A 20,039-nucleotide genomic window follows, 5' to 3' on the forward strand; every position below is an offset into this window, starting at 1 on the left:
GAAATAAAAAGAAAATAATTTTTCAATAATTTAAAACTAAAAACAGGCTGTATCTCAGTCCTTTGTGCTGCTGAACTTCCTAGTGGTCTAGAAACACCAACCCCTTGTTATGTGGCTACTTTCTTTAGTCATTTTAATGACAGGAGGCACAACTATTTAGGGACATTTTGATATAGCTAAAAAGTCTTTAGCATTTTTAGTGCCAAATACTATATAAATTGCCCATCATCATTACCCCGGGTGTGGGAACCAAGGATGAAGTGAGAAATGGTGTTAGGGGATGGAGTCCATCTCGAAGGTGAACTAAAAATAGTTGTCATATGTTTACCACATCTATTCGTCTCCAAAAGGGCCAGCAATTATTCCAAGCCCCAAGCAAAGTAGATCCTCATTCTTTGAAAATTCACTAATAGCTTCAATGTTCTGCTTCTCAAATTATCTGATTTTGCTTTTAAAGTAAAAGAGAAAACTATAGTTTGTGCCTAAATTTCAATAGCAGGCTTCACAAAAAATTCTGAGTTAAATGTAGTCTGTTCAGGAGGTATTTTCTTAGTTCTTTCAATGATATCTAAAAATGATATTAATATGCTAAAACTCCCTTATGATGGTTTCTGAGGCAGCCACCCATGGAAGCCCAACAAGAACTGACAAATTTTAAGAAATACTTCCTTATTTCTGGTTATAATTAGAATGTGTATGCTAAAAAATACAGATAATATAAAAATGAATAAAGCAAAAATTGAAAGCTCCTATAGTTATATGGCATGTGGGGATAGAATAATGACTAAGAACACCTGCAGCACATTTATGTTGATAATAAGAAAGACAGTGGTTTTAGTCTTTGGCTTGTTTCAGTGCAATGAAATGGTTATTGTAGGATGTCTTGATTCATCCTCAAGATAGGGAAGCAAACTCAATGTGTTACGTAGTTCTAGTTGACAGTCTCTAATAAATAAGCTCATCAGGAGGATATGTTTTTTTTCCTGGCACTGAGAGGTTTTTTTGGTTTTTGTTTTTTTTAAAAAATAATAGTGAACAACATAGTAGACCTTATCTTCAAGAATTTTGGTATAGAACTATAGAGGCCTTCTACATATGTTAATTTTATATTGGCCCTATTTTTCTTTTTCAAGCTTTTCCTCCATTCACCTCTCTAAGGTATACATTCTTTTTAGCTTCTTTGTTTTTTTGTTTTGTTTCGTTTTCACACCTCTAGTTATTTCTTCTGTCTCTGTAGGTTCAAACTCTTCCACCTGGCCACTGAATGTTGGAGTTCCTCTGGACCCAGCCCTCGGCCCTCTTTCTTCACTCTATATTTTTTCATGGGCATTCTCTTCTGAGCCCAAAGTTTTAGCAGCCATCAGTATTCCATGGTGTCCAAGTTTATATCTCCAGCTCAGACTTCTTGGACGCATTTCCACATAAATGTTTTAAGGGCCTGTTAGTTGTCAGTCATTATATTAATGTCTCAACTGAATTCATCCTCTTCCCTCAAGACCTGGCTCTCTTCCAGTGATCCCTTTCTCATAAATAGTACTACCCACCATATGCATGTTACATAAGCCAGAAACCTAGACATTTTTCTTGATAGGCCCCCCCTCATCTCCTTCCTCACCCTAAAAGTGACTCTTCTATCACTACCCTAGGCAAAGCTAGTTGTCTTGGACTAGCCACCTAGCTGGTCTCTGTACATTTTCTTAGCTTTATATACTTCCTGTATCCATGCTCTCTCTTCCCATTCCTTCTTGAACCTACTCCAATCAAGTTTTTGCCCTAGCCACTGAAATTTCTCTTGTCAAGGACACTGGTGACTTTTTTATTGGTAGATCTAGTGGTCAAGTCTCACTTCTCTTCTTCTTTAACCAGTTAGCTGAATTTAATCCAGTTGAGCTCCTTTGAAATACTTTCTTCGCTTGGCTGCAAGGATACCACACTTCATTTTCCTTCTGTCCAACTGACTGTTCTTAGTCTGCTTGTTGTTCCTCCATCTTCCTGACCTCTGAATTCAGAGAGTCCAGAACTCATTTTTGGACATCTGTTTAAAGTACACTCAATGCCATAGTGATCCACCCTCATGGCTTTAAATGCATTTTCTCTGATGACTTCTATACCTATAGACCTCTCCTCTGACCTGTAAAGTTGTATATACTCTATGTCTCCACTTGAATGTGTAATAGGCATTTTGCAGGTAACAGGTTCAAAACCATACTTCTGATGAATCTCACTAAACCTGCTATCTCAATGTTCTTCTCCATCCCAGTTAACTGACTCATAATGATGTTAATTAACTTCATTCTTCCAGGTACTCAGGCCGTAAATCTTGGAGTCAACCTTGACTTCTCTTTCTTTTTTATGCTCCACATCCACTTCAGCAACATGTTATTGGCTCCATTTTCAAAGTAAATCAGAATCTAACCACTTTTAAAAGCTGCCACTGGTGCCAAGTTGTTCCATGCCAAAGCCATTCTCACCTGGATTATTAAAGTAGCTTCCCAATCAGTATCCTGCTTCTGTCCTCACCCCATTCAGTCTATTCTTAATGCAGCAGAGTGATTCTCTTAAAATGTACAACAGAGTATGTCACACTTTTCAGCATCCTGTAGTGTTTTCCTATATTAGAATAAAAGCCAAAGGCCTTATAAGGACTACAAAAACCCATCAGAACTGACTGTCATTGCCTCTCTGACCTTTTATTATACTAGTATCTTCACTCTAATCCAGTCACACTGGCCTGCCTTTTGTTTCTCAAACATGTGGGCATAGTCAAGCCTCAAGACCTTTGCACTTGCTGTTCCTTCTGTCTACAGCTCTTTCACTTCAACACCTGCACAGCTTACTTCTTCATCACCTTGAGGTCTTCACTCCCTAGTGAGCCTGTTTAAAACTGTAAATTCTATTCCCTACTACTAACTTATTCCCAGTAGCCTCCATTTTTTGTTTGTATTATTTATCCTTGTATGACTAGTTCCTAGAACTGTGCCTGGCACACAGTGTATATTCAAATGTGTTTGCTGAATATAAACAGGGGACTCAGGTTAGGAGCAAATCATTAAGGACCTTTATATCATGCTAAGGAGAAGGAGTTGAGAAACCAGTAAATAACTCTAGTAAAGAAAGTATTCTGATCAGATGTTCATTTTTATAAGAGTACTAAGGGTCATGAAACAAAAGCAAAAACCCTCAACTTTGTGGAATACGGGTTATTAGAGAGAGATAAAACTAGTCATTATTAAAGTATTCCAGCCAGCAATAGGGAATATGGTTGAATTGACAAGCTTTGGTACCAGCAATAGAGTAGATATAGTGATGGCAAAGAAATATGGCAAAAGGCTGATTTCGGACTTTTTTTATCTGAGTTACTAGGAGAATGAAAGTGCCATTAATCAGAAGAGGGAAGGCAGGAAGAAGGAGAGATAAATCGGTTTAGAACTAGTGAGACCAAGTGGCCTGAGGGGATCCAGTGGCTGTTGAACATAAGATAAGATCTGGACTGGAAACAGATTTCCAAGTCATTAGCACATAACTGAAAAATTTAGACATCTAGTACAGTACCTGTCCAGTAAATTTTAATGCATTTTAATGTTTTATCTGCCTCTCTTGCTATCAACCTGCTATAGTTCTCCAGAGAAAAAAGGGTGTTTTTTAAAACACATATTAGTCCATTTTTTAAAAAGACCTCTTCCTCATAATTCTTTATTTTCACTTAATATCATAACCTTTTCCTACTTGACATCTTGTCTTTTCCTTATCCAGAGGGTAAAAACATGTTTTTTCACGCTCTTTATCTGTCCTTTTTTCAGCCTTGTTACTTTGAGCTATTATTTGAACTATTATTACTTTGAGCTGTTATTTTTAAGGATCCTTATCTTCTGTTTTCCTCTCTCTATATATAGCTAATATGTTCTGCCTTATTTTGCTGGGTATTTTTCTATGTATTCTACAAGTATTATTTAATTTCACAAGTACTATGAAGTAGGAACTGTTAGTATCCAACCCCTTTTTGGGAATGCAGTAACTGGATCCCAGTATCTCACAGCTAGTTAAGTGGTAAAGCAAGATTCTACCTCATTTAGGAACTCTCTTAGGTAAAATGTTCCGGTTCAGTTCTCTCACCTCCTTCAGATATTTATATCAGGTACGAACCTTCTTGTATAGAGCCATTTAGAGCGTTTGATATAAATAGATAAATACATAAATTAGGAAAACAGACTAATATAGACCATAAAAATTGAATTAATATATGTTTCTTAATTTAAATGTATATGTTTGTATATCTCACTTAATGTTTTAAAAAGCAGGTACTCTGATTTTTTACATTCAGTATAGTCCAACATATATTGGACACTAACAAAAGTATAAACACATTATTCAGCAGATTTCCGTAATTGAATGATGGGAAAAAATATGTTCTTCTCTTTTTCCTAGTTGTTTGAGTTAGGTCCTGATGGAGGAGATCATGAAACTGATGGGGACCTTCTTGCCGAGACTGATGTGTTGGCTTATGACTGTGCTGCTAGGTAAATGATATGGTCATTATTCAGTGTAATCCTTACATACTTACGATTTATTATAAGTGAACAAATGTAACTTAAGGAAGTTTTAAATGATCTGCTCTGAATATCAGATTCTTGAGAAATTAAATTATATATTAAGTATCGCTTTTAACAATGCTGCATTAAAACTAATAGTATCCTTCATAATTTTATTTCACAAGATAATTTGAATGTTTCAACATTTAAGATAAAAATGGAAATGTACACATATTTTGCACAGTTTTATTTTCATGCATCTCTTAGAGAACACCAAGTATGCTACTGTTATTGATTGATAGAATTATTTATTCACTGTAGCATTACAAGTAATAAATAATTAGTGTCAAGTAGTCATACTGGGCCATAAATCAGATCACTTGTGTACTCTAATATCACACCAGTAGTATATGCTTGATAATAACACACTTTGGGAGGTGACCATCTTTTCTGAAACTTCTTGGGAATTTACCCGAATCAGTATGTTTATTTATGAAGGTTCATTAAGTAAGAGGAGACTTAGATTTTATCATTCCTCTCTGTAATCTTAACAATTATCTCAACATTGTGCTATCATCAAGATTCCCTGATTTGAATCAGGGAATGTTATGATGAGAAAAAAATATAAACTGAGCTTCGTAATAATAATAATACACTATACTTCCCAACAGTAACTGTGTTAGGAAAATCTTGTGGAATGTGTGTAGGCTTTTGCTAGTGAAAATGTCTATTTTCTGAAATAAGGGTGGTAGTAAGATATTGACTTTGCTTGTATCAGATATATACTTTTAAGAACAAAAGAGTAAATCTAAAGAAAATGTTTACTGTTTCTTCACTTTAAGCATTGGCCAGTATCACAAGATATTTTTCAATAATCTTTAATCTTTTACACAAATAAACATTAAGGAAAATTTCAGGAAAGTTAATTAATTAGTTAATGAATTTTCAGCAAAGCCCTAAGATGCCATTGCCATTTACCATTTTGAGTGTGTGATTATGAGTCAAAAATATGGAATATGGTTTCATTTATAGAGAATCATCTAGATTTTCTTTAGTTGCCTACTAACAAAGCCCAGACTCCTAAAGCATTAGGAGCATTAAAAGACTTCCATAATCTATCACAGCATCTTTTTTGACTTTCTCCCTAATACTCTTCTATAGCTGTTTTAAGCAGTAATGAAACAGGACACCTTGCCATTTCCTGACCCTTTTTTGTACTTTCATACCTCTACTCTTCCCTTCATGACATTTTCCCCCTTCCTGAAATGTCCTTTGTTCTTCCTTCAATTCCAGCTACAGCCGATACACATTTCTTCCACTCTGTTACCTAGAACTTTGTAACTCACTCGTATCCTTCAGCAGATGCCCTCTTTATACATGTCTTTTCTCACTCCCTAAATTAATAAGCATTTTTTGTGTAGTTAATGTGTGACAGGCTCCAAACACTTTACCCGAATTAACTCAGTCCTTGGAACAACTCTATGAGCTAGACATTAATTTTCATCCCAGTTTTCAGATGACAAAACTGAGATACAGAGAGAGTATAGTAACTTGCCCAAGGTCACCAGCTAGCAAGTCACAAAGCTGGACCTTGAACCCAGGCCTCCTGACTCCAAAGCTGTTTCCTTAACATGCTGCCTCTCAAAACACTTTAACTGAATAAATGAACTTTAAAACTGAACTTCCTATCTTTGTTTCCCACAAAATTTGCATATTTTTTACATTGATTTAAAACATTTTCTTATTTTTATATGAAAGTTTTACAACATTTAAACATGTTACAGAATTCAAGAAGAGGGGGTAGAAGTATATTCTATCACCATAGAACAAATAACTTATTTGTGTTCTTGTCCAGACTTTTTCAAAGAGAGGGCTTTTGATGTTGTTTCACAAGAATCTTATAATTAATACAATTAATTTCATGTTTGTGTTTGTAAGGGATTTTTAAAAAATAAATGTGTATAACAGGGAAATACAAAGGCATTATCTATGACTCACTAATTTTTCTCAGAGAAAAATATGCAATGATGTTTGATGAGCCTGTTCTCCTGCAAGCTGGATGGTGGTATGTAGCATGGGCCCGAGTGTCAGGACCCAGCAGTGACTGTGGGTCTCATGGACAAGCATCTATTACCACAGATGATGGGTAAGTGAAACGTTGAGGTATTACTTAAACAACTCTCATTTTTGTTAGTGGAATATTGTTTTGAAAGCTCAAAAGACGTTTAGTACGATAAAAAGCTTAGTAAGATTAGAACATGATATAACTGCTAAAAATTAAATTCATGTGAACTCGTGCCTAATTAAGGTCTAGACAGAACGGGGAGATAATAAGACTACTATGCTCTTGTCAGATGGCATTTGTATGTATTTCTGGGTATTAAATTTTATAAAAACTTTATTATCAAGTTAGAAATTATATGGAGGAAGGTGAAAGGATAGTGAGGAGTTTGGAACCATAAAAAAGAAGTAATTACTTGCTGTTAAATTTGACAGTACACATGAAAACTATTTATAAGTTGTAAAGCTTCAGTGATATGAGATGAAAATGTAGGGAAAATTTGATTAAAAATAAATTTTCTATATAGAGTGCTCTTCGGTTTATAAAATAGTAACTTTGTGAAGCAGTTAAAGCTCCATTTTATACTCAAAGAACTAGAGACGTAAGGTGAAATGATTTGCTTAGAGTCATGGTTACTACATGGCAGAATGAAATCTGGACCTGGAATGTGTTGATTCTAAATCCAGCATTCTTTATGCTCTATTCTGATTTATGTATTTGAAAGGACTATCATTTGTAGTGGAATTTAAGTTATTCTTTATTACTCTTGAGCATAAACTTTTTGAATTGGGTAGAAGTTATATAATAGTATATTTCAGTTTAGTTCAGTTTGTAACAAGCTGACCAAAAAAGGAACAGACTGATTTATGAGGTGAATTGCATGTTGCTAAATATTCAAGGAGATTACTGTAGAAAAATTAAATCTGTTGTATGTATCCCTTTCAATTTACTCTAAGATTATATACTAAAACTGAGGAGTGTGCTTTGACCCTGAATCGTATGATTTTCATATGCAGTTCATTCAAACTTGGAATAGCATGGCACTTTGACACATCTAGTCAAATAGATTTTTTACTGTTCGAAAGTGGAAATCTTTTGTTAAAAGTTTACTACTGTGGTTAAAACTGGAGCTGGAGGGCTGGGAGGGTGGGACAACTAGCTGCTCACTGAGCAGTCCTGATCAAATTCAGTTTCTTCATTTTACTGACTAAGCCATTCAGAGATAGAACTAAAATCAGGGCAGTACCTTTTTGCTTTTCTTTTTTTCTTTAAAGAATGAATCATTTTCATTAACGTAAGATTTAAAAACATGATTGTTAGATTCCTTATTTCCTTTAATGAATCTTGGATTATGTTGTCCTTGGTATCATTTTTATTTTTTCTCTTCTTAGGGTTGTTTTCCAGTTTAAGAGTTCAAAGAAATCAAATAATGGTACAGATGTTAATGCTGGTCAGATACCTCAATTATTATACAGGTATTTAGAATATTTATAGTGAATTAATATGGTTTATTCTTTTGCTATAATGAGGTAGAATCATTACAAAATATACAGCATAATAGGGAGAAATTATTTGAAGCATTCAGCAAATTATACTGATAGAAATATAACTATATTTAACAAAAACATTTAATTTAGTTGATGTTTTGTATATTTTTAAACATTTTCTACATCAGGCTTAATTTTAAACTTTGCCTAATGACTCAGATTATCTGTAGTATGTCAATAACAATATTTTAATTACTTGTTATTTTGATCTATTTCCTTACCAATTTCAGAATGGTATAAACTAATAAAATTTGTCTTAGAAAGATGAAATTATGGGGGTGGCATCTTTAAATGTAAGATATACTATAGTTTTATATTTTTTATTCATCTTGGGATGGAATGAATTGGAAAATGCCTTGCTGTTGATAAATTTCTACCTTTATTTGAAATATCAAGTAATAACTTGCTCATATGATGATATTTATTATACTTTTAACATTATTTAAGAATTTTAAATTACTTCACAGAAATTCAGACATGTAGGGAGGCATATACCTATGTCTGTGCCTATTTCTAGACTACTGCAATAGTTTTAGAATAAAAATTCAAATGGAGATAAACCCTTACTAAATAAGTGTTGTCATTCTTACTTTAGGTAGTAAAAAAGGAAATACCTGCCCCTAGAACAATGATTTTCTATCTCCCATATCTTCCTTTCTAGTAATCACTTAATGAACCTAGATGTTATAAACCTCATTTTTCCTAAGAAGGGATTTTTGTTTTTTTATGCAATATGCAATCTGTTATTGTCTATAATATGTAGATTTATGAACGTAAGTTGCATTAGACTACTCCTGGTACTACTGGTTGAATAACTTGTCAATAGTAGCATCATTTAATAATAGCATTACTAGAGAGCGTAAGTTGTATATGTTCTGTATCTAGTAAGAGGAGAAAGCCTCTACTACTTAGTCTTAACAGAAGTGGGATTTAAAGGAAGTGCTCACATTCTAAAAATTTGTTCAGCATTAAAAAAATGTTTCAGAAGCTCCATATTGGCATTTTACCTGGTGAAAAACTTTAAATGTATAATTTATTTTGCTATTACAGAAATGCATATTTTAAAAAGAAAAATGTCATTGGATCCAACATAACTTTGTGTGTGTCTTCTACCTTCAGACTTCCAACCAGTGATGGAAGCGCTTCAAAAGGCAAACAGCAAACTAGTGAACCTGTACACATTTTAAAGAGATCTTTTGCAAGAACTGTCTCAGTGGTAAGCCATTTTTATAAATTTCAGCTTTTCTATTCAGTGCTCAGTTTCATTTCGATGTTTAGAGTTTTAGTTGTTCTAAGTTTATCTCAGCATAGCTTTATAAACTCAGATTTGGTTTTATATTAGCATTTATATTCTAGGCCAAAGGTAATACATATTTTAAATAATGGAACAATGGAGATGTTGCCTATGATTGTATTAATAACATGCCCAGATGAATTGGCCTTGCTGTTTCTGAAATAAGTGGTGGCTTTTCTAATAAGACATATATGAATGCATATGTTGAAGGGATTAGAAAGTGAAGGAAGAGTTAAGGATAGTGCTGGCCCCATAAGTATTACTTTAATACTTGAGAATACTAAGTAGAAGAGTTGCATATGTAACTAGGAACTTTGTGGAACCACTTGTCATCCCCATTCTATATTTAAAGCTGCAGGATGCTTTTGGGGTTAGCAGTGCTGAATGGAAAGTCAACATGATGTAAGTGAAAGATCTTAGTATGTCTGCTCAGTAAAGTCTGGGTTCTTGCTCTTTCATTCATTAATGGAGGATTCTTATGCAAGTTATCTAAATAAATTTTTTCATAGCAGTATTATGAATTTCTAAGATAAGAGATATAAAAGAGATAAGAGGTATAAAATTATTTTTGAACTGTAAAGCCCTATATGAATGTGATTTGTTAATGTAGCTAGTAGTCTCTTATGTTGGTAAAATACATAGGAAGAATTTTTTTTTATAAGTGTTAAATTTATTTTTTAAAACCACAAAGTTAATACATGTTTCTGGTAGGAATGGGATAGAGCAGGGATAAAACTGTACTAAAAGTTCATTAAAGATTCCCCTGTTATCAAGATATATACCCACTACTAATATTTACATTTTTGTACATATCCTTTCAGACCATTTTTATATGCAAATAAACTTAGTATGTATTATATATACAGTGTTTTATAACATTCTTGGTTTTTTAATGATACTTACAGTCTTCATCTTATTTTTCTTTTGATTTCATAATATACGCCATGGACATCTTTCCCCACCAATACATTTGGCTCATTCTCAATCCTTTCTGTTTGCATACACGGTTTTATGCTAATTTATTCAACCCTATTCCTATCAAAGAACCAGTTTGGTTCTCATTTTTTTTACTATTAATATTACATTTTGTTTCATGATCATCCATACACATGGATGTCTTTGGTATGTACTTATGTACGTATTTCAACTGGCAATGTGCCTGTTTAAATTTTAATATATCTTGTCAAATTGACCTCCCAAAAGAGTCATGGCAGTTTACAGAGAGTGTGCTTTGAATAAGAGACTACAATAACTTTGGCTCCTTAGTATCTTTGCATCCTTTTAGATGCAAGATGAATTTGGTATCTTTTCATCCAAATAAGGATCTTTGATCCAATTAAGGATCTTTGACTCTGTTTTGTCTTTTTCAGTGATCTCCTTTTTCTGTGTGTGGTAACTCTTTTGTGTTTATATCTAAGTTGTTTTGTGGTCATTAGGTTACTGTAATCTTATATAAGAAACTTATGCAATCATTTCTTTTAAAAAGTTATACCATAAACTCTCATTTCTGGTATTACTGTCACCAGAGGTCTTGGATTTGGTAGGAATGGGATGGAGGAATACATGCTTTGATTTGTGATTAATGTAGTATCAGTCATCATGTTAAGTTTGATAAAACCCGCAGACCAGCTAGCACTGCAAAGAAGAGTCCACTACCCTAAACTCATATTCTAGAATTTTTAAAAATCCAAATAAGAATTTTTAAATATTTTCCAGTCAATTTTTATCTTTATTAATTTATCAAGAATTGGCTATAGTTTGTATTATAAATTTTAATACATAGACATGAAATAGATTATTTGATGTTGTCACTGATATTTAATTCTAAAACACTCGCTTTTTACTTTAGTAACTGTATAGAGTTTTTCTTTTTAAGTAAACATGTATTTATAAGTGTTTTTCATTTTTTCCCCCTTATTTATATGATAAACTAGATAGGTTGGTAGGGGGAAACTTAAAAGTATATTTTTAAATAGGTAAATATTGAAAAATGTTGTTTTTAGAAATGCTTAACCATTTTATCTTTTTTGTAACAAACTTCAAAGATACTCTTAATGCTAATTTAATAAATGAACTATAAGAGTGCCGTCTATTTGGGCTACCACAGCTCAGTAAAGAAGTTCAGGATAAAAGTTTCAAAGTTGCATGTCATTATCTTTCCATTCGATTTGACTTATGGTATCATTTGAACTAATTGCTATCTGTTTTTTCATATTCTGGATTAGGAATGTTTTGAGTCATTGTTGAGCATTCTTCACTGGAGCTGGACCACCTTAGTCTTAGGAGTTGAAGAACTTAGAGGATTAAAAGGATTCCAGTTCACAGCTACCCTTCTAGATTTAGAGAGACTGCGCTTTGTGGGTACCTGTTGTCTGAGGTTATTGCGGGTCTATACCTGTGAAATTTACCCAGTGTCAGGTATGATGCATTTTTTAAATGACTAGCGAGAAAACATTTAAGACATTGAAAAGACTTATGTAGAGATAGAAAAGAGCTACCTCTAAGGTGTTTCTAAAATGAGAGGAGAAAGTCATCTTGCTATGAAGCTTGTGTATTTGCTTATAAAGAATAAAGTAGATTATATGTCATTCTGATAACAAAAAGACATAATAGGCTAAAATTAAATACTCTAGTAAAGTGTTATTTTAAACAAACTCTATCAAATAGAAATATTTTGAGCAAGTGATTTGAACTTAAATGCTAAAACCAGGGTTTTTCCATTTAGGTTTAAAAAAGTAATAATTTTGGCCTGTATTTAATCTTTAAGTTGTTTCATTTCTAGGTTGTAAGTACTTGTGATTTTTAGCTATATAGGAAATTATTGAATTATATGTTTTCATACATATTTAGTATTTTACTTTAATTAGCAATCTGCTTTTTTTCGTCAAAGCTACAGGAAAAGCAGTTGTAGAAGAAACTAGCAAATTAGCAGAGTGTATTGGAAAAACTAGAACTTTGTTAAGAAAAATTTTATCAGAAGGAGTTGATCACTGCATGGTGAAGTTGGATAATGATCCTCAAGGATATCTCAGTCAACCATTGAGTCTCCTAGAAGCTGTCCTTCAGGAGTGTCACAATACTTTCACTGCCTGTTTTCATTCTTTCTACCCAACTCCTGCCTTACAGTGGGCGTGCCTTTGCGATCTGCTGAATTGTTTGGATCAGGTAATTTTAGTTTGTAAAATGTTAGTTGAAAACCTGATATGTTGCATAATGTTCTTCAAGAAAATGAATTATATTTGCCCTATCTTTTTAGCATTTATAAATGATAAATTAGGAAATCATTTGGTATATGGGACTTATTACATCATCAAGGTTTAAAAATTTATTTTGTTTTCTGTTTGCTTTATCATTTTTTAGTTATAAAACTGGCAGCCATTTTGTGCAGCTGCTGATTTGCTCTTTGAATCTCTGAGTGAGTGAATGTGTGAGAGAGGGCAAGAACAGTAGTGAGTATGTGAGAGCAAGGACGGCACCCCTGCCACCCCTCCCTCACCTTATCTGCAACAGTGGGAAGGAGAGAGAGCTGAGCGAATGAGCATGTTAGCACCATGCATTCATTCCTGTGGAAACTATAACCTTCATAAATGTGTATACACCAAATCACCAGGTTAAAACACCAGAGGGTGGGTGGGTGTGGTGGTTAGCGCCTGTTGTCCTAGCATTTTGGGAGACCCAGGTGGAAGGATCACTTGAGGCCAGGAGTTTTAGACCAGACAGGGCAACATAGTGAGACCCATCTCTACAAAAAATAGAAAACCTAGCCCATTGTGGTGGTGAATGCTTATAGTCCCAGCTACTCCAGAGGCTGAGGCAGGAGACTCACTTGAGCCCAGGAGTTTGAGGTTGCAGTGAGCTATGATGATGCCACTGCACTCCAGCCTAGGTAACAGAGTGGGACCCTATCTCAAACCCTGTTTCCCACAAAATTCCAGGCCCCGATATTATCATTTACAAATTCTTTTAAACATTTAAGAAATAATATTAATCTTTTATAATTTTTTTTGGAAAATATGTGAGGTGACACTTCCCAGCAATTTCATGAGGTTAGCCTTATCCTCATACCAATACCTAACAAAGACGTTACAAGAAAAAATTACAGATGAATAGCACTCAGAAACAGAAGTTTTGGAAAATCTTATCAAATCAAATCCAACAATATAAATAATATATAATGACCCAGTGGGATTTATCTTAGAAATACTAGGTTAGTTCAACATTTGAAAATCAATGTAATTCATCATATTTACTGAATAAAGAAGGCAAATCATACGATCCTCTCAATAGCTACAGAGAAAACTTTTGACAAAATTAGCAGTTAATAAATGATGAAAATTTCCCAGCAAACTCTGGGATATAAGGAAACTTCCTCAATCTGATGATACCTACAAAAATCCATAGCTATAAATAACATCCTACTTAATAATGAAATATGACTGAATGTTCCCCTAAGTTTGTAAACAAGGGACAAGATATCTGCTCTCCCTGCTTCTATTCAACATTGTACTGGAAGTCCAAACTACCTTCCACCCCCGAAATTCACTCATCACCAGGGCATCCCCAGCAACTTTGGATGCATGTAGCAGGGTAGTGTATTTTACCACTCAATTTCCAGGGGCAAGATTATCGCCTGAAATCGTATAAAAATTAACTACTCTCTCACTGTCAACCTTTCCAGTCTGAAATGGTTGTTTTCCTCCTTTACTACTAAACAGGCTAGGTTTAACACAAGTTACTTTATCATATGGAATGATGCTATGCTTTTGTGCTTGACTTCGTAACACAATTATTTGATGAACTAAGAAATATGACACAATTTTTGTGAATTAGGGTGTCTCATGTTGATAAGTTTTTAATACTTTATTATAAAATTTTATAAGTATACTTCTAATTTTTCTGGATACACTATGGAATGTGATGACATAATTTTGTGACCTTAGTGAAATGTGATTTATAGTAGTGCAGATTTATAATTTGTATCATTATTTGAGAAAAATAGTTTCAGTACTTACTGAAAATACGTTAGACTTATTCTAAATGGGGCCTTTCTGTCATCTTACTTTGAAACAGTGCCAGAGAGGACTGTGATTGGGAGGATATGTAAATATGTAAACTCATTTACTAGAGCATAAGGGGCTGATTTTTCTTGACTCTGCCTAATTTTTTATTTTCATGGAATAGTAATTTAAACAATTGTGTTATAGAGTATTGATATTATTCTGTAACAAGGCAATTTAAATGACTGAGTGACAGAAAATTTTGGTTTAACAGCTTGTCTATAATTCAGAAACTTGGATTATACTGATGCAGTATTTTTTTTGGGGGGGGGCATATTTTTGTCTTTCAAAGGATATCCAAGAAGCAAATTTCAAGACATCGAGTAGCCGACTCCTTGCAGCTGTTATGTCAGCTCTGTGCCATACTTCTGTTAAGCTGACTTCCATCTTCCCTATTGCGTATGATGGAGAAGTACTCCTGCGATCAATTGTTAAACAAGTTAGCACAGAGAATGACTCAACACTAGTTCATCGTTTCCCTCTTTTGGTGGCACATATGGAAAAACTCAGCCAGGTAGGTCTTTTTCTGAAATCTCTTTTATAATGAGGCAATAAAACTGTAACTGGAGACCTGTTTAGCTTGGCATTTGTTTCAGGAAAAACTCCCAAAACCATATTTTTCCCTCTACTCACACACTGCAACAGTCATCAACACGGATGATTTCTGTGATCAAATGTGTGGGGGTATTTTTCCCGTACACCAAGCAACAGACATCACCTGGGTGTTCTCTAATTCAATTCTGACGCTGTCTACCTAGAGATGGCATCAGATCCACAGGGTGAGGGTTCAGTCCCCAAAACTGCCCCCTCTTTCAGATGGCAGTCACAAGTCCAGGCCTCTTGTGGGTTGGGACCATCTCTGGAATAAGGTCTTTTTTTTTTTTTTGTAAATAGAGTCTCGCTCTGTCACCCCAGGTAGAGTGCAGTGTCATCAGTATAACTCGCTGCAACCTCAGACTCCTGGGTTCAAGCAGTCCTCCCACCTCAGCCTCCCGAGTAGCTGGAATTACAAGCGCGTGCCACCATGCCCAGCTAATTTTTCCTATTTTTAGTAGAGTTGGTGTCTAGCTCTTGCTCAGGCTGGTAGAATGAGGGTCTTATGACCCATGATCAGAAAGGTGGGGGAAGAGTAGAGTCCTGCCTTGAGGCGGGTGAAGGTCAGAGATATTGTTTCCCGAGGTCTAACACACCCAACATTATAACAAAAGACTAACAAGGGCTATGGGAGTCAGCCAGCAACTATGGAGGAAAACCTATATATATGTATGTACATATCATAACATCACAGCACTTATTTTCCTATATTGATAAATATATTTACCAAATGATAAACATCTGTTTCATAAGAAGGGCTAAAATTTTTTTTTAATTCTCATATTTACTTATAAAATGAGCAGCGTTTTTTCTGTAATGTTTTATTTTGAATAATTACCTTTAAAAAATCTGAACGTTATGCAGTGAATATATGTTTGTTTTTTGCTGAACGATTTGAAAGTAAGTTGCAGATATCATAAGCAATCTTTTTTATATTCTAATATGGTATTTCAGATTTCTGAGGTAGAATGATAGGAAATAAAGAATTTTTAAAATATCTTCTCAAAAACGTTTTGGTATGTTAAAATGGGCACTGTAAAATAATAAGCATAGGAAACGTTCTTTAATAACTGCTTCTCGTTTATTAAATAGCACTACAGAGAAAAATTAACTTAAGGACACATATGAAACTATCCATATTAATAATTACCAAGTTGATGACTAGAAAAATAGAGTAGTTACCCTAAGTATTGCACAATAACAATTTTCTGTTGGCTAAAGCAACAGAAAAATTATGAAAATTTGAGTAACATACAGAAACAAAAAAGAGTAATAGCAAAATGGGAAGAAAATTTGCAGACAGTTAATATCTTTGCAAGATCCTAATGAAGAAATACTAAAGATAAATCTAGTAGAATAAGCCAGCATGAGAAAAATCTCAGCCTTACTATTAATTAAGTATGAATAAAAGTAATATTGAGGTATCAATTTATTTCTAAAAAATTAGGAAAAAATTTTTTCTTATAAATTCCTATGTTGGTGAGACTGTGAGGAAAAAAACTTGTAGGTTATTCATAGCAGCATATAATTAGTCTAAATAATAATTTTCTTTAAATCTTTTGCAAGTATTTATTGTGTTACCTCCTATTTACCGGGATTTTAATTAGGTATTGTTTGAGACGGGAGTGAGAAAACTAAATACAGCCCTTGAATTAGCGGTCTACAAACTAGCAGATATCTTTACAAGATAAATTGTCAGTTGACAATTATGTGCTATCATTATTTTCACAGGAAACTATTTAAGGGAATATTTGGGAGACTAAAGCTGTATGTTTATTTTATTAAAAGAACATTAGAAACCTTAATTAGAGCCTTAAATGTTCATCATTAAGTGAAACAGCTGAATTTGAGTATATCAACTTGATAGACTGTGATTCAGCCTTTCAATAAATATATTTACATATAGTATCATGGAAATGTTTTAAAATTTTAAAATCAGAACGAGAAGTGTGTGTGTGTGTGTGTGTGTGTATAATAACTGTAAAATATGTATGCAAAAGGCTAGCTATCGATTGGAGGAGAATACTGAGAAATGAAAATAATGCATGAGTAATAAAGTTATAGGTAATCTGGTGTTTTTCTTTTGGAATTTCTTTTAGTGTAATAGTGTTTTTTTAAAAAATATAAAAAAATTTTTTAAATTTTAAAAACATTTTTAGAGGAATACTAATTTAGTGAGTCTCAATAATTAATAATTGCATATTTATGTGTCTATATTAATAATAGTCTATGAAGACATGTTCTGGTTAGTATATATTCTCCCATCCTCTTTTTAATGGATATTATAACATTCTACCATTTCAGGGTAGCATAATCTATTTAATCAATCCTTTATATGTATATATATATTTAGATTATTCACAATATTTCAGTATTTTAAACAATGCTACTGAAAATATCATTGACTAAATTTTCATGCATATTCACAATGGTTTCCCCAGTATAAATCTTCAGGGATAGAAAAATTCTTAAGTCAAAGGAAAGTATGTTAAGGGTTTGTTACAAATTGCCAAAATGCCATTTAGAAAGCTAATATCAGCTTGCATTTCCCACCACTGGTGAATAACAGTACCTTTTTAAAAAGTGTTAGTGGCTGGTGACATATTAAATTTTTTTTTGTCCTCCAACAAAAGCATATTGACAATCTTTCATCTCTATATTATATGGGAAGCTTCCTATATTAGTATTGATAGTTACTAAATAGAAATTAAGTAGGCATAAATAAATAAATACGCTCTACCATTCCTGCTTTCCAAATGAAGTCCCACAAGATTCTTGATTCTGGAGTACAATTGGCGATTGAGTTTTATTAAAAGCTAACTTTCTTAAGATGTTTCAGAAAGTAAAGTTTCTAGAGAATGAAAAGATGTAAGGGATAAAAGAAGTAGAATTTTAACAAAATCAATAATCAATTATTTTAAATCCAGCAAAACTAATTATGTAAGAAATTAACCAAGATATTATAGTAGTCTTATTTAAATAATAGAAATAACTTACAAATGAAAGATTATCTCTAAGTAGTTTTTTGTTTCAGCCTAAGATTGTACGTTAGGAAAAAAGTTGAGAGTGATTTTTGTAATACTACTCATGATAATTTTAACTGAAAAGTTACTTAATTTCCAAATGGATTGAAAGTATACTCATTTACTTATTCGATTTATCTTGAGAAGAGAGCGATTTAACTTTAAGGCCCCTGTCTACCCTGAGATTTTAGGATTTTATGAAATCTATTGAATCTATTACATCTATTGTAGCTTGTAAAGTAATGTGGAATGTAAATATTGTGGAAGAACTTGCTTTCTCAAGGAGTAACAGGTGGTGTTAATAACTGAATCATAGCCAATAGTTCCCCTGATTTCACAGATGAAGTTGAGACACTATGAAAAAACTGGAACTAGATCACAAATTGTTTGATTTTCTGGTACACAGTAAAACTGAAGGCGCATTGGTCACAATGGCCTCCTGATGAAATTGAATGTATAATATTTTGCTCTCTGTCTACAGTAAGCTGAAAGACATAGAGGATGGTAGAGGAGATAAATCATTTTCATGCTGGATTGCATATTGGCTAAATCAATCATCTTTTCCCATTTTTTTCCTGGAAAACATGTATTTTACCTTGAGTCTTTAATGGGACTCTATGATTTCTTTTCTTGAAATTTTTCCATTGATAGGGGTTGAAATTTTCTGATCTCCAATTAGGAAATCAGATATAGTAGAAATTGTAAACTGTATAGCAATCACATGCATATAGAAAAATAATTTTGTTAGAAAATTGATCTGCACAGACTATTTAGAGTTGCTTGACTTCTAAATATACTAGAAATAATTATCTTAGATTAGAATCTTTTCCTATAGAAAAAGCTTTTTAAATGGGAAGAATAGTTTTCTGTCTATCACATAGGATTGTGACTTAAAAAAAGAGAATGTGTGAACATGAATCAAAGCTAATAAAAACAAATGTTGTAAATGTGTGGTACTTTGATACACAGAAACTAATAATTCAGAAAGTAACTTCTAGGTAAAAAGTCGATATGGTGACTCCACATACAACTGGAGAGATTTGCAGAAATAGATTCTGATTCAAGTCTGAAGTTCAAGGGTATCAGGTAGAGAGACAAGGTTTTTCGACTGAGTACTAATGTGAAGGAAAATAAATCAATACCTTAGAACTTTTTCTTCTCTTGTATTATAGAGTGAAGAGAATATCTCAGGGATGACAAGCTTCCGTGAAGTTCTGGAGAAAATGCTGGTTATTGTAGTGCTGCCAGTCAGGAACAGCCTGAGGAGAGAAAATGAACTCTTCTCCTCCCACCTAGTCTCTAACACCTGTGGATTACTGGCCAGTATTGTCAGTGAACTGACAGCATCAGCCCTGGGATCTGAGGTAATAAGTTATATTTTGAGATTGGATAATAAACACATGTTTAAAATTTCCACATAGTTTTTTAATACATATTTTGGCTTAGTAGAAATTAATTTCAAAATGGATCAGCAATCCCACTGTATTCTTTAAAAATAAAATTTCTTCAAACTGAACTTTTTTTTTTTCCTCTCCTTATACCTCTCATCTGCTCTGATTTGCTTCCTCTCCCTGACCAGTGTGCCAGAATTTCACAGTGATATAAAGTACATGTTTTCCTCTTAGACTTGTTTCTCATCTGCCCCATTATACAGCCCCACCACCATGCCCCAGCGAAAGCAAACATAGTTCTCATTGCTGGATGATGAGTAATATTGGTAAAGTCAGGCTACTAATAATGATCCCATGGTGTGGGAAGGTAAAGAGGTTCACATCTTGGCTCTGCTTTGACTGTGGCCTAGGAGGCCACTGAAGCACTTATCAGAAAATTTTTAATTTTTTAAAAATTTATTTTGTTTTCTGTTTGCTTTATCATTTTTTAGTTATAAAACTGGCAGCCATTTTGTGCAGCTGCTGATTTGCTCTTTGAATCT

At 33.5% G+C, this 20,039-nt stretch overlaps 1 protein-coding gene across 1 annotated transcript in view; it reads left to right on the forward strand.

The window, feature by feature from the left end:
• Positions 1–20,039, forward strand: part of MYCBP2 (MYC binding protein 2, E3 ubiquitin protein ligase) — a 279,976-nt gene that overhangs the window by 132,013 nt on the left and 127,924 nt on the right. Inside the window, exons 25-32 of the mRNA XM_012637759.1 lie at positions 4,426–4,517; positions 6,541–6,675; positions 7,983–8,066; positions 9,258–9,354; positions 11,658–11,850; positions 12,323–12,597; positions 14,782–15,003; positions 19,279–19,470. Of these exons, the coding sequence (XP_012493213.1) occupies positions 4,426–4,517; positions 6,541–6,675; positions 7,983–8,066; positions 9,258–9,354; positions 11,658–11,850; positions 12,323–12,597; positions 14,782–15,003; positions 19,279–19,470 (1,290 nt within the window). The remainder of the gene's footprint in view (positions 1–4,425; positions 4,518–6,540; positions 6,676–7,982; positions 8,067–9,257; positions 9,355–11,657; positions 11,851–12,322; positions 12,598–14,781; positions 15,004–19,278; positions 19,471–20,039) is intronic.

This window comes from Propithecus coquereli, unplaced genomic scaffold (genome assembly GCF_000956105.1).
Source record: "Propithecus coquereli isolate 6110/MARCELLA unplaced genomic scaffold, Pcoq_1.0 Scaffold123, whole genome shotgun sequence".
In the NCBI taxonomy this organism is placed as follows: Eukaryota; Metazoa; Chordata; class Mammalia; order Primates; family Indriidae; genus Propithecus; species Propithecus coquereli.